At 37.6% G+C, this 15338-nt stretch overlaps 3 protein-coding genes across 3 annotated transcripts in view; all 3 read right to left on the bottom strand.

Annotated features, from left to right (window-relative positions):
* LOC144458563 (interferon-induced protein 44-like) overlaps nucleotides 1–15338 on the bottom strand; it is a 34652-nt gene that overhangs the window by 14125 nt on the left and 5189 nt on the right. The gene's annotated exons all lie outside the window — the stretch shown is intronic.
* LOC144458562 (interferon-induced protein 44-like) lies at nucleotides 6490–9606 on the bottom strand. The gene is made up of 4 exons (XM_078161052.1): nucleotides 9592–9606; nucleotides 7080–7251; nucleotides 6933–7033; nucleotides 6490–6790 (listed from the first exon to the last, which is right to left on the bottom strand). Exons 1-4 carry the CDS (start codon nucleotides 9604–9606, stop codon nucleotides 6629–6631), a joined length of 450 nt encoding a protein of 149 aa, XP_078017178.1. The 3' UTR covers nucleotides 6490–6628.
* Nucleotides 11470–13880, bottom strand: LOC144458561 (interferon-induced protein 44-like). Its single transcript, XM_078161050.1, has 6 exons — nucleotides 13828–13880; nucleotides 12823–13021; nucleotides 12306–12458; nucleotides 11973–12144; nucleotides 11774–11874; nucleotides 11470–11631 (listed from the first exon to the last, which is right to left on the bottom strand). Exons 1-6 carry the CDS (start codon nucleotides 13878–13880, stop codon nucleotides 11470–11472), a joined length of 840 nt encoding a protein of 279 aa, XP_078017176.1.

Genomic DNA, 15338 nt, shown 5'->3' with positions numbered 1-15338 from the left:
CCTCGACCAGCTGAGCATGACAGACCACGGGTGCTGGTTATTCACCTGCTGCACAGCAGCAATATGGAGAAAATCCTCGCAGCTGCTCGAGAGCAAAAAAAGTTGGAGTACGGGAACTCCACCATCATGATCTTCAGAGATGTGTCCATAGCGTTGTACAAGCGGCAGAAAGATTTCACTGACCTGAAGAAACTGCTGTGGAGATGTGACACAAAATACAGCCTGCACAAGGGGGGAAAAGGAAACAATCAAAATTTGTTTTTTTTTCTGTGTATCTAGACTTAACTGTTGGACCTTTTCTTTCTTTCTTTTTCTTTTCTCTCTTACCCTCCTCCCTATCATTAGGCTATTATTGTTATTATTATTAAAACTGGGGGGGGGGGGGGGGGACATTTTTTTTTCTTTTCATTCTCTCTTCTAATAAGGGAAAGAATTAAAACAACATTATTTACATTATCATTCATTTTATTTTAATTATTATCAATTTAGTCCCTACAATGGGGCAGTTGTTGGGTTGGAAAGGTGACTTAGATCACCAGTATGTGAAGTATATAGATCGATCTGCACTTCATTAGGAAATTCATTTCTTGTTTGCCTTATGTCTTTAATATGTTTTTGCTTTTTATATACTTTAAGCTGTCTCTGTTTCACCTTCATCAAATAGATTACTTTGCCAATCTAATGGACAAGTTCTCTCATTGGGTAACAAGTAAATTATGAATAGTTCTATACATTATAGATATATGACATGGACAGTTAATGGGTTAAACCAGGCTTTGAAAAGGAAAAAAAATCTTAATTTTCTATATCAGAGTGCTGATTTCATTTTCTTACAAGAGACTCATTTAACAGTAGCAGAACATGTTAAATGAGGACGTCAATGGACGGAGCAGATTTTTTTCTCCTCATTTTCCTCTCAGGCAAGGGGTGTCATCACCCTGATTAGTAATAAAGTGCCTTTTCAGCAGGATAGAGTAATTAAAGATAAAGCGGGCCGCTATGTTATAGTAAGAGGCTTTGTAGCCTCTGAACCAATAGTTCTTGTAAATGTTTATGGACCAAATTTTGACGATCCACAATTTTCCTATAACCTGTTTCTGAATTTAAAGCCCCTCTTCTGAGCTTATAATTGGTGGTGACCTGAACCTGACCCTGGATATATTAGATAGATCAGCTACTAATCGGTTCTCTCTTACAGCTGCAGCTAAGATATTAAAACAAAAACTGTCCTATCACAACCTCATTGATGTTTGGAGGTTTTGTAACATAAATAAACGGGAATACTCTTTCTACTCTTACAAACATAATAGTTACTCTAGAATAGATTTATTTTATTTATATGCTGGGAAGGAACATCTCATATCCTCCTGTTATTATTTACCTTTACTTAGAGTAATTTCTGATCATTCTCTGTTAGTGATGCTTATTAAGCATGGACAAACCACAGTAGGGAGGAAGTGGTTGAGATTTAGCAACTACCTTCTTAATGGCCTAGAATATATTAATCTTATTAATACCAATATTGAGACCTTTTTAGAGCTAAACAAAAATACTGCTTCCTCGTCAATTATATGGGACTCCCTGAAAGCCTTTTTAAGAGGTCTAACTATATACATCTATACATCATATACATCTAGGAAATGTAAACAGAATGGATCTAAACTAAGCTCCTTAGAATCAGCTGCATCTACTTTTGAAAAAAAACATATAGAGACTCAGGATAATAAATATCTACTACAACTAAACACTAAAAGACTAGAATATAACATCATTACTAGCGGAGAATTCTCTTTTAAGAACTAGAGCCCAATATTATGAGCATGGAGAGAAGTCTGGTTCACTACTTGGCAGATTCAAACGGAAGATGCTAATAGAATAATTTCCTCAATTCAACTGAAAGATGGCTCGATAACTAGGGAGCCGCAGCTAATTAATGCAGCATTTACAGAATTTTATAGAACATTATATACTTCTCAAGGGAGCAATTTAGCCTCAACAAAGACTTTCTTAAATTCCTTATCTGTCATTGCTATATCAGAGGAGGATAAAGAAAGTTTAGAAGTTGATATTACTGAGGAGGAAGTTCAAAGGGCGATACGCTGTCTGCCAGGGGGCAAAGCTCCTGGGCAGGATGGATTCCCCGCTGATTTTTATGGGAAGTTTTTGTCTAGGCTGTTTTGCCCCTTGGTAGATATGTACAAGGAGACTCTTTATAATGGGAAACTACCCGATTCGTTAGAACAAGCATTAATTATTTTGTTACTTAAAACAGGGAAGGAGGCTAATCTTTGTGGTTCTTATGGACCAATTTCCCTATTAAACACGGATTATAAAATCCTAGCTAAAATTATTGCAAACAGATTAGCTCCCCTTATACCTGAACTGGTAGCCATGGATCAAACTGGGTTTGTCATCACCCGTTCTTCTTATAACATTCGAAGGTTTTACAATATTCTTTATTTTTCGAAAAAGATCAAAGTGCCTGTTCTAGCCATCTCTTTGGATGCTGAAAAGGCCTTTGATCGTGTTGAATGGAGCTTTTTATTTTGTGTTCTTGAGAAAATGAATTTTGGTCCCAGATTTATGGCTATGATTAAAACCCTTTATCAATATCCAAAGGCAGCAATTCTCACTAACTCTGACATTTCTTCTCAGTTTCCTTTGACTAGAGGAACCCGGCAAGGGTGCCCCCTCTTGCCTCTTCTTTTTGCTCTGGTAATTGAGCCATTGGCCATTGCAATACGATCAAACACACAGATCCATGGAATACTAGTTGGAAACGTCAAACATACCATTTCATTATATGCTGACGACATAATGCTTTTTTTTTTAACTAAGCCTGAGATATCTTTTCCTGCATTGGTTGATTTATTGGACATCTATGGTTCTATATCAGGCTATAAGGTAAACAACACAAAGAGTACTATTATGCCTCTCAATTTAGCTGCAGAAGTTATGCCCAAACTGAATATACCTTTTTCATGGAATGATAGTTGTCTAACATATCTTGGTTTACAAATATCTAATAAACTAGACCAGGCATTCTCTCTAAATTATGGTCCACTGTTGTACACTGTTGAAGAAGGTGGGGCAAGAGTTAGATAGATGGAAAATGCTGCCTATCTCATTAATAGGTAGGGTAAACAGTATTAAAATGAGTGTACTCCCTAGGTTTTTATATCTATTTAGGACTCTTCCTTTCCATGTCCCTCAATCTTTCTTTAAGCGTTTAAATAGTTTGATAACTAAATTTCTATGGCGGGGAAAGTCGGCTAGAATAAAACTGAAAGTCCTCTGTTTGAGCCCATGTGAAGGAGGACTTGGTCTCCCTGATTTGTATTTATATTACTTAGCGGCACAATCAATGGTCATATGGGCCTGGCAAACAAATAGACAGAACCCTCCCTCGTGGTTACAAATTGAGCAACATCAATTAGCTGACATTTATCTTTCTAGCCTTCCATATATTCCTTTTGTACATACTTTCAAAAGAATTTTAAACAACCCTTTTGTTTTATATGGGTGCAAAATTTGGTCAGATATTAGGAAAAAGACTAAAAACCTTCAGTCGATCTATACAGCTACCCCCTTCTATGCTAACCCTGCTCTACCTGAGATGGATGAATCCTGCTCATTATGGTATAGTAAAGGTATTCAAACATTTGGTGACCTATTTAAAAATGGGGTGCTATTATCCTTTGAACAGTTAAGGTCAAAATTTCATCTGGGTCCCAAGCATTTTTTTTAAGCACCTACAGGTTAGAGATTATATTAGAGTTCAGCAAGGAGGTAAATTACTGTCTTTATACATAAGTATATTAAGTGGACACTAATATAGTGGGTAAAGACGTAAAGAAATTTGTTTCATTTATGTACAAAATGTTATTGAAGTTTTTTATTCATGGTCCAGTAGGGGCAAAGCTTAAATGGGAGTAAGACCTTGGTGCTGAATTTAAGGATGAAGAGTGGAAAGCAATTTGTCGAAAGAGCCAGACATCTTCATTTAACAGTCGTTATAGACTGCAACAATTTAATTTGATTCATCGAGTATATTACACACCACAGCATCTAAATAAAATGAATCCTGATCTCCTGGCTCTGTGCCCTAGATGCAAAATAGAGATTGGGTCTCTTGTCCATATGTTTTGGTCATGCTCCCATTTGAACGAGTTTTGGAAAACTGTAAAAAATATCATTGAAAAAGTGATTGGTTTTGAGTTTGCTTTAAATCCAAGGTTAGTATTACTGGGAGATGAATCCATATTACTTTTAGGTTTTGAATATAATTTTAGATTTGTTAAAATGGCCTTGATAGCTGCAATTAAGTGTATTGCATTAAAATGGAAAAGTGTTGCATCCCCATGCTCTAATATGTGGCTGAATGAGCTTTCATCTTATATTCCACCGGAAAAAATAAGGTACAATTTCGAAGAAGAACCCAAAAGCCTTTGATGACGTATGGGGCGATTTTCTTGCTTTCGTGCACAAAGAATAAGGTGGACTGAATTCTTTCTGAGATGATGAACTTTGAAAATTTTTGAAAAACTTTGTAAATGAAATTTGACTTACGTTTCTTTTTTTTTTTGTGTGTGTGTGTGTGTATGTGTATAAGGGTATGCATATGTGCATGTATGTGTATAGGTGCATATACATGCAGATGTTTGTGTAGATGTGTATTTAATTATTTATTTTAATTGTTTGTTTTGATAATTGTACCCTTCCTGTTGATATGTGAGGGGTTGGGGGGGTGGGGATGGGTTATGAAATGTTGAAATGTATAAATAAAAATATGGGGGGGTGGGGGGGGGGGGGGGGGGGGGGGTGATGTCACTCTAGATGTAAACATTCTGTGCAAAAAAACAGCATTAAACTTCAACTGTGATTACAGAAAAACGAGCCGAGTCTCACTCCGAAGTCAGCGAAATCCGGCACTTACGCAGTGACGTGTGGCATCAGAAACCAACGAAAAAGGCGTTCTTTAATGTCGGCATGATACGCAGCCAGTTGCCATAACAGTTTAATGACCCCCACAGCCTCAGGGGGACAGTGGCAAGACAAGGATGAACGTTAAGATGGTGAAAGTCTGAGTAGGGCAGTGGATGGTGGATGGGTCCAACAAACACAAACTTTCATCTGAGAGAGCAGTGTTCAAGTAAGGGTCCACGTCATTGGTCCGACAGCCCATTGGTCCGACATCCCATTAGTCTGACCGTCCGCGGTGCTGAACGGCTCCCAGCAGGCGTATTTCTACCTTGATGGTGCGCCGCGACCGGCTCTGGGTCAGCTGGGAAAGGCTTGAGGCGAAGCAGGCTCACAGCTTGTGTTTGTCACTTTCTTTTTCATTTTAACCCACACCATGATCTTTTCCTAACCCTAACCAAGTGGTTTTTGTGCCTAAACCTTACCAGACCTTAACCACAGGGCATCATGATGATTTCGGAACGGACTTCGGAACAATGAGTTTAATATGGGCTGTCGGACCAATAGACAGTTCCCTCACGTAAGATACCAAAACCTGTTCTTTAGTCCGAAACATTTTTTATTTTATTTTGAAAGAGACTGTATATAAACCGTAAATTTTCTATAAAAACTGAAGTGTATTTTGAAAGAAGACAATGTAGTTAACAGGCACAACTTGACACAGTGTCCGAGATCGTCAACAACCAGACGTGGAAAGTCCATGACCAAACGTCAATATGTGACGAGGTCAGAGTGAGTATGTGTTGCTTTAATTAATGACAACTCCCTTCTAAAATGAAACAGTTTTTGTAGTTGCTGGAAATGATTTAAGCTGCAAGTGTACTTTTATTAATTCTGTTTTGATTGGATTTATTACACCTGGTTGATATTACTGTTTTATTACTGTAAGTACCTGCAGAATTAGAATAAAAGAACTCATTTGTAGTTCAAGTTAAAGTGTTTTGTGCTCATTTTGATTAGTTAAAGTGTTTCCTAAATAATCCTGTAGCCTAGTCTCCACAGTGATGTAAACTTCCAGATTGTGTGTGACTGAGTCAGGTCCATAGATGAGGCTCTGATGGGTTGGTCTAGACTCATAAATTAACATTTTCCTAGCAGCAAAAGTAAACTTGGCAGCAGTGTGAGTCATTTCCAGTGGGCTGCATTACAACACAGTCTACTCATGGACAAGAGGGAATGAAGTCAAAGGAAACTAGTGATGCACTTCAGTACTGTAATTTATTGTGGTTTCAGCTGAGCAGCAGTACTGTAACACAATGTGTCATTATATAGCAGTTTCAAACATAGACAGCATATGTAATCAATAGTCTATAAAAGTTACACTTCTGAACCTAATTTAGCCCAGTTTTAACCTAAACATGTCTTCTGACCTGCTCATCACCAGATTCATGTTTACTGAGAGACTACAACACCAAAAATTACCAGCTAAGAAAACAAAACATATTAGCGTAGATAATGCATAGTGAGTATGATATAGCTTATTAATACTTAATCAGCAAGGTAAGACGAACCAATACTGGAGACTCTATGTATTACATGCATGCAAATCAAAACCAAAAAGCCCATTTTATGTTGCAGACTGACTTTTTTCTCGTTGTGATTAGGTGAGATTTGTCTGTGAAGTAAGATTTGTCAGCAGTATGGAGGTCTACTGGTCGTTAACAAAGTCTTCTCCTAAGTTAATGATGCGTCTCAGTGCGCTCAGTATCAGTGTATCAGTGTCATCGTCTGTGTCAATCTCTGAGTGGTAGTTCTTCACAGGAAAGATACTTTTCTCTGGAGTACCCAGCACCACCTTTATTTTCTCCATCTAAATATGAACAATTCAACATTTAAGGAATGACAACAAAGAGCTGATCGAAGGAGATTTATGTGTAATGTAATGTAAAACAGAATTATATTCCAACTTGAATAACAACTCTCTACAAGGTCAATCACCAAGAGAAACTTACCTGTTTCTTCAGGTACTTGCTCTTATACACGTTCTTTATGTCTTTTTTGACCTCTGGACAGGCTTCATCAATTTTGGTGAGAATAGCCACTTCGGGAATTCCTGCCGATACAGAGCAGAATCCAGTTTACCCATGGGTAACTCTTACCCATGTCTCTGGCTGCCAGTCTGACATCCCTCATCTTTTTCACATATTCATTACTCAGGATGTTTGATGTCTCAGCAGAGACGACACAAACCAGAACATGAACTTGGTCCTTCAGAGTGGGGTCTTTGTTGTAGTAATTATCATCCTCCGTTATTTTAGAGAGAGGATTGAACTGGAAAAGAATGTGAAATTAAAAGAATGACCTTTGCATGTAAATAGTTTCTACTGTATTTTCATTTTCATTGTTAGTGCTAAACAGATCTCAAAGCAATAACAATAAAAAACAAAAATAACATTGATAAATATATATGCACCTCCAGAGAGTGACAAAAATTTCTTCAAGTCCTTGTTCAATGTCATAGCTGTAGAAGCAGAGGGAATCTTAATATGCGGGGGAGATATGAATGTCGTTATGAAACACAATATGGAATACAACGAGTCTTAAAAGAACTAAAATGCATTTAACAAGATTCATAAACATATCACTGAAAAAGATGGGGATGGTAGATATATCACAAACTATTCAGCTGCTCATAAAGATCATTCAAGGATTGATTATTTTTTTGTGAACCAGAGTGATAGCATCAGAGTGAAAGAATGTGAGATCGGTGGGGAAGCGTTTCCAGACCATAACCCCCTCTACTTAAAAATTAGCATAAATTACAGGAAAAGACACACAGTATGGAGACTCAGTGTAGGGATATTAAATAATGAAGAAAAGAGAAGGTAAAAGCAGATACAAAAAGATACACAGAGGAAAACAGGAATGGAGAGGTGGACCCGGAAATAATCTGGGATGCTATGAAGGCCATTATTAGGGGAAAATTGATAGCTGAAAACTAAAAAGAGTTAAATTAGAGTCATACAAAAAATATGCAGAAAAATTAAGGGAATTGGAACAGGAACATCAGAATACAAACAATCCAAAGGCTTATCAACAAATCAGGACATTGAAAATGAAGATAAATGACTTACTACTAGATGAAGTTGAAAAAATAGTAAGTTCTTGAAACAGAACAACTATGAAACGGGCTCGAGGGCCACTAAACTGTTGGCAAAACGAATACGAAAACAAGTAGTAAAATCAAAGACCCCCATATAGGTGACTTAACCCATAACCCAGAAGATATAGAGAACATTTTTCAGAGATACTATGAGGAATTATACACACAGCCTGAATCCGCAGATTTAGAGGAAATGAGAGTATTTCTAAATTCATTGGACCTGCCATCAATTGGTAATATACAAAATAATATGTTAACGGCTGATATTACAACGGAGGAGGTGAATGACACAATAAGTGCATTAAAAAACAATAAATCTCCAGGTAGCGATGGATACCCCGCAGAGTCGTACAAAATGTTCAAAGAGGAGTTAACACCACTACTTCTGGCCACTTTTAATTGGACACTCCAAAACAATAAAATGCCGCCATCGTGGACTGAAGCAATAATTACAGTTATTCCCAAACAAGGAAGAGATAAAGAGGTCTGTGGGAATTACAGACCTATCTCGCTATTAAATGTGAACTTTAAAATATATACAACAATCATTTCAAAACGATTGAACTCATAACAGAAATTATAGAGGAAGACCAAACAGGATTCATAAGAGGGCGGCAAACACAGGACGATCTCAGAAGAACTTTGCATATTATAAATCAAGCACAACATAAAAAACAAAGCACTATATTAGTAAGCATAGATGCTGAAAAAGCATTTGACTGTGTAAATTGGAGATTCTTATATCAAGTGTTATAACGGTTTGGATTTAACAGTAAATCGGTACAATGCATAAAGACTAAATCAACTGCCCACCGCGAGAATTAAGATAAATGGAAACTTGACTGACAAAATTAATTTATAGAGGTCAACCAGACAGGGATGTTACCTGTCACCCACCCTATTTGCTCTTTTCGTAGAACAGCTGGCGCAAGCAGTTCGTCAGAATATAGAACTAGAGGGAGTTATGGTAAATGGAACAGAACAGAACATAAAAAGAAAATATTTTTGCTGACGACATCATCGCTTTCTTAGAGCAACCAACAAAATCACTCCCTGTACTGATGAAACTTTTAGGAACCTATAGACATCTCTTGGGATATAAAATTAATATTTCAAAAACACAGATACTATCACTTAACTACACTCCATCGAGAGAGATACAGGAATCATATAATCTTAACTGGAGCTTAAAGAAAATTAAATATCTGGGGGTCACCATCACTAAAGGATTATCAAAACTATACAAAGAAAAGTATGACATTCAAGGATGGTCCACTCTACTGCTAGATCTTAGCTTGAGAATTGAAATAATTAAAATTAATGTACTACCCAAGCTTCTCTATCTATTCCACTCTTTACCTATAGAGGTCCCTCAAACCCAATTTGTGACCTAGGACAGGATGATATCAAGATTTGTTTGGGCAGGCAAGAAGCCCAGAGTTAGGTATGAGACTCTCCAGCTGCCAAAGGACAGAGGGGGAAAAGGTCTCCCAAAACTGAAAGAATACCTCTATGTGTCCCATCTTAGATATTTGATATGCTGGTGTATGTAACTGTGTATGTAAAACGCATTTCAGTTGTTTGTGTGAGAAGATTTCAGTAGTGTATGTAAGAGCATTTCAGTAAAGTATATGAAAATGTTTCAGTAGTGTGTGTGAGAGCATTTCAGTAGTGTATATGAAAGTGTTTCAGTAGTGTGTATGAGAGCATTTCAGTAGTGTATATGAAAGTGTTTCAGTAGTGTGTGTGAGAGCATTTCAGTAGTGTATATGAAAGAGTTTCAGTAGTGTATGTGAGAGCATTTCAGTAGTGTATATGAGAGCATTTCAGTAGTGTGTGTGAGAGTATTTTACTTGTATGTGTGAGAGCATTTCAGTAGTGTATATGAGAGCATTTCACATGTGTGTGTAAGAGTGTTTCAGTAGTGTATGCGAAAGAATAATTTTTCAGTAGTGTGTGTGAGAGCATTTTACTTGTATGTGTGAGAGCATTTCAGTAGTGTATATGAGAGCATTTCACATGTGTGTGTAAGAGTGTTTCAGTAGTGTATGCGAGCGAATAATTTTTCAGTAGTGTGTGTGAGAGTGTTTCAGTAGTGTATGTAAGAGCATTTCACATGTGTGTGTGAGAGGTAATTCTGAATAATGTCCCTGGCGGCCCCTCATAGTAGATGGTGGATGGGTCCAACAAACACAAACTTTCATCTGAGAGAGCAGTGTTCGCCTAAGATACCAAAACCTGTTCTTTAGTCCGAAACATTTTTTATTTTATTTTGAAAGAGACTGTATGTAAACTGTAAATTTCCTATGAAAACGGAAGTGTACTTTGAAAGAAGACAATGTAGTTAACAGGCACAACTTGACACAGTGTCCGAGAACGTCAACAACCAAAGCACTCAGGGTACCTTGCACGTCGTACGTGGACGTGGAAAGTCCATGACCAAACGTTAATATGTGACGAGGTCAGAGTGACAATGTGTTGCTTTAGTTAACGACAGCTCCCTTCTAAAATGAAACAGTTGTTGTAGTTGCTGGAAATGATTTAAGCTGCAAGTGTACTTTTAATAATTCTGTTTGATTGGATTTATTACACCTGGTTGATATTACTGTTTTATTACTGCAAGCATCTGTATAATCAAAATAAAGTAACTCATCTGTAGTTAAAGTGTTCTGTGCTCATTATAGGCCTACTTGAAGAGTTTCTTAAATAATCCTGTAGCCTAGTCTCCACAGTGATGTAAACTTCCAGATTGTGTGCGACTGAGTCAGATCTATAGACAAGGCTCTGATGGGTTGGTCTAGACTCATAAATTAACATTTCTCTAGCAGTAAAAGCAAACTTGGCAGCAGTGTGAGTCACTTCCAGTGGGCTGCATTACAACACAGTCTACTCATGGACAAGAGGGAATGAAGTCAATGGAAACTAGTGACGCACTTCAGTACTGTAATTTATTGTGGTTTCAGCCGAGCAGCAGTACTGTAACACAATGTGTCATTATAAAGCAGTTTCAAACATAGCATATGTATAAGCATATGTAATCAATAGACTAAAAAAGTTACACTTCTGAACCTAATTTAGCCCAATTTTAACCTAGACATGTCTTCTGACCTGCTAATCACCAGATTCATGATTACTGAGAGACTACAACACTAAAATTACCAGCTAAGACAACAAAACACACTAGCATAGATAATGCATAGTAAGTATGATACAGCTTATTGATACTTAAACAGCAAGGTAAGACAAACCAATATCGGAGACTCTATGTATTACATGCATGCAAATAAAAACCAAAAAGTCCATTTTATGCTACAGACTGGTGTTTTTTCTCACTAAGATTTAGTGAGATTTGTCTGTAAAGTAAGATTTGTCAGCAGTATGGAGGTCTACTGGTCGTTAACAAAGTCTTCTCCTGAGTTAATGATGCATCTCAGTGTGCTCAGTATCAGTGTATCAGTGTCATCGTCTCTGTCAATCTCTGAGTGGTAGTTCTTCATAGGAAAGATACTTTTCTCTGGAGTACCCAGCACCACCTTTATTTTCTCCATCTAAATATGAACAATTCAACATTTAAGGAATGACAGCAAAGAGCTGATCAAAGGAGATTTTTGTGTAATGTAACGTAAAACAGAATTATATTCCAACTTGAATAACAACTCTCTACAAGGTCAATCACCTTTATTAACTTACCTGTTTCTTCAGGTACTTGCTCTTATACACATTCTGTATGTCTTTTTTGACCTCTGGACAGGCTTCATCAATTTTGGTGAGAATAGCCACTTCAGGAATTCCTGCCGATACAGAGCAGAATCCAGTTTAATCAAGATGATGTTTGTCAGGTTATTGGATGAAACTTATGAAACCCAATAAGTAACCCTATAACTCTTACCCATGTCTCTGGCTGCCAGTCTGACATCCCTCATCTTTACCACATGTTCATCACTCAGGATGTTTGATGTCTCGGCCGAGACGACACAAACGAGAACATGAACTTGGTCCTTCAGAGCGGGGTCTTTGTTGTAGTAATTATCATCCTCCGTTATTTTAGAGAGAGGATTGAACTGGAAAAGAATGTGAAATTAAATTTAAAAAAATGACCTTTGCATGTAAATAGTTTCTACTTTATGATTTTTGTAAAAATGTTAGTGCTAAACTCATCTCAAAGCTGGATTGATTTACTGAAATATATCCAACAGAGTTGAATGAATTCAGTATATTTTACAGTGTATCCATCTTTAATGTGTCCCATCATGGCCAGTTTGATGTCTTCCACATTTGCTCCTTTATTGGTTTCCTTATCAAGGCCCATGATGTCAGTGAAGACAAAAGGGTAAAATGTCTCTGGTCCTCCTTTTTGGATTTTGTAACTTTTGTACTGTAAAACAGAAAAGTGCAGTTATAAGGACAACAGTGCCACCTATTGAGTGATGGTCATATAGCAGTTTGTGTCTTGCTCATCAGTTTCATCACAACTAGTTGCAACACTGCTGCTGCCTGATCTGTACACTGCAATCCATAAAAAGTAATACAGGCTTCCCTACATGCTAGAAAACTTTCTGCACACTGATGCCCACTGAACACAGCTGGTGGCCTTTTAATTTTTTTGGCCCTGCCCCTCAGACAGCTTCAGTCCCCTAGTGACTGCAGTTGTCACTGCAGGTGCATGCAAGAGTTGTTCAAGTTTTACAGTGCTTAAAATACATGACCTTGATTAAACCACACTCAAAAGTGATTCATACTTTTAGGGTGAAGCTGTCGTGAAACTTTGCATCTGCCAAAGCCCGACCAGTGATTCTGCCTTGTAAAGCGCTGTCAACAGAGTTGATGAAGCTGGACTTGCCAGAACCAGAGGGTCCATGAATCATAATTCTGAGCTGTTGGACCTCATCGTTATGAGGCTGATAATCCTTCACAACCTGCAGGTCTCTGTCTTTGTTACTGTTCAATAAAGAAAAGGTTACATTTTACATTTACTTGTTTAAATCAGTTTGTGTAAACATGTGGTGTTATGTGGTTGCTGCATTTTTGCCATAGACACTGGTGACATTCATCTTCAACATTAGTGAGTCTGACAACAAAATCAAAAGAACATAGAGGCAGTTTCAACAAATGAGTGTGCTCAGTGTTGGTTTTTGAAATTAGCAGAAAAGTTATAAAACCAGAGGAACCAAAACATTAAAGAAATCACTCACTCCCATGGTATGTTCCTCCATGGTTCATCAAAAGCTGACAAGTAAAATGCAAATGTAAAGTTGTTGTAAGGAGTCACATTTAAAGGACCTTTTAAAATAAATGAAGAATCTGTAATTTCTATTTTTATCCACATATGTTTAAACAATGTTCTGTAATAATTTGAGCGTCTTACTGGGAGAAGGTGGGTGGGGGGGGTCAGAATTGGAGAATATACTTCCCATGGCTACAACAAGATATAAAGGCAACATGTAAACAAGAAACATTATTAAAGCGTGTTACTTAAAACCAAAGCAAATGTCATGCTCTGCATGAGCAAAGTGTTCAGTCTTTATGATTATTTTTAATCAAATTCAGTTGAAAATTACCTCAATTAATGCTCCTCTAATTGAGAAATAAAGCTTTTTATACGGTATTCCAAGTTCCTTTTTATGTCTTTGACAAATGATCTGACAACAGAACCACAGTCTCTGGTAGACAAACTAAAATAGTTAATGATCATGAGTTAATGTTCCTAAGTGAGTCGCAAAAATATGGTTGGTGTATAGGCCTACCTCTGGGTGTGGTTGTTGATGCCATGATGATGATGTTTGGTGTGATTTTTCATTGATGCGCATCAGGTCACACAGCTTTGTTCTTTCGGTTTCCTTTGGGTCATGGGATCTGAAACAATTTTATCTCAGGGCAGATCGTTAACAGGCATGTGGGGGCTTTGTGGGTTGGGTGTGTCACACCTTGATATGTAGCCTCACATGACCCAAGTAATACTGTTGAAGTTTTAAAAGCTGGAAATTCCCCCAGAATGCCCAGCCCCCACACAAAGGTTTCAGCAGCTCCTAGTTAAGTTAAATTTACTTTATTTGGATAGGGACAGTGCACATTAATGAACATTGATCAAACATCTCTGTAAACATGCCAGATTGTAGCAAAGCTGCTAATTTGCATCCGTAGTCCCTAATAAATAAATAGAAAGAATACAAATGGAGGAGACAGCAGATAAATAGATAAAATACAAATAGAAAAGACAAGAAACACAAGACAAATCATTATACAAACAGAAGGATAGCAGACTCAGATGGGATAAAATAAAACAATAGAAAATAATGTTCGAGTGGACTCAAGTCCAGTTAGTGGTTGCACTTTTGATTTGATTATAGCCGTTGTTTTAGATGTCCTTTAAAAGAAGACACCAATGGATCCAATGAAAAGCTTTGGAGATGCTGAGGTGACTGTCTCTTGTGCAGATGTCTGTTCTGGTTTCTCCAAGGGCAAATTCACAGCACCTGCTGCAGTACCATGGCAGCAGATTGCCTACCTGAACTGCAGACACTGCTGCATATTTTCTCCATCACCTGACAAGCCCCACCCTGTGACTGAGTTTGGGAAACATGCACATGGATAAAGCACCAGGTTGTGCTCTCTCTCTCATATAAGCCAGTGGATCTCCACAGACCCCCGTGTTACAAGGCCCAACTTTACAGCAGGAATAAATATATTTACAACCTGGTAGAAAAACTAATTTTTCTCCTCTCCATGACAGCTATAGGGAGTGAACTTACAACTTACCTGTTTACATTTAATTAAAGCTTAAAGTTAATGGCTGGTTTGAGTGACAGGCTGTCTGCCAGTAGTGTCCTCTGCTTCCCAGTCAGATCCACCCCAGCTCCTCCACAGGGCCAGCCCCTCACCCAAATATGGTCACTTCTGACTGGGAAAAAAAACAAGTTGGACACGGCCGAAATGTCAAATTCAAGGCTTAAAAATCTACAAACCAGTCCACAAACCAATGGGTGGAGTCACAGTAGCTATGTTCATTATTTATACAGTCTATGGTATGGACTAGTTGGAATGAAACGAAGGAAACTAATGACAAATTTTATTGTGTTTGTTATTTATTGTGGTTTTACCTGAACAGCAGTACTGTAGCACAATCTTTCAGTATAGAGCAGGTCCAAACACTGAAACAGAAATCACTGTTGGAACTAAAGATATATGTAGCTAGTTGTCTAAAAACAAAGTCTATGCCCAGTTTTACCCGAGACGTTTAGCTTTCTTTTGACCCTTT

Source organism: Epinephelus lanceolatus, chromosome 18 (genome assembly GCF_041903045.1).
Source record: "Epinephelus lanceolatus isolate andai-2023 chromosome 18, ASM4190304v1, whole genome shotgun sequence".
NCBI classification, from domain to species: domain Eukaryota; kingdom Metazoa; phylum Chordata; class Actinopteri; order Perciformes; family Serranidae; genus Epinephelus; species Epinephelus lanceolatus.
The sequence above is the reverse complement of the archived record's forward strand: the minus strand, read 5'-3'. Positions and strand labels throughout refer to the sequence as shown.

Coding starts and splice junctions, on each gene's coding strand:
- LOC144458562 (XM_078161052.1), bottom strand. Junction 7,034..7,079: donor ACTGGCAGCCAGAGACATGG/GTAAGAGTTACC, acceptor CTGTATCGGCAG/GAATTCCCGAAGTGGCTATT. Junction 6,791..6,932: donor GCAAGTACCTGAAGAAACAG/GTAAGTTTCTCT, acceptor GTTCATATTTAG/ATGGAGAAAATAAAGGTGGT.
- LOC144458561 (XM_078161050.1), bottom strand. CDS start 13,880: ATGAAAAATCACACCAAACATCATCATCATGGCATCAACAACCACACC. Junction 13,022..13,827: donor ATCAACAACCACACCCAGAG/GTAGGCCTATAC, acceptor TTTATTGAACAG/TAACAAAGACAGAGACCTGC. Junction 11,875..11,972: donor ACTGGCAGCCAGAGACATGG/GTAAGAGTTATA, acceptor CTGTATCGGCAG/GAATTCCTGAAGTGGCTATT.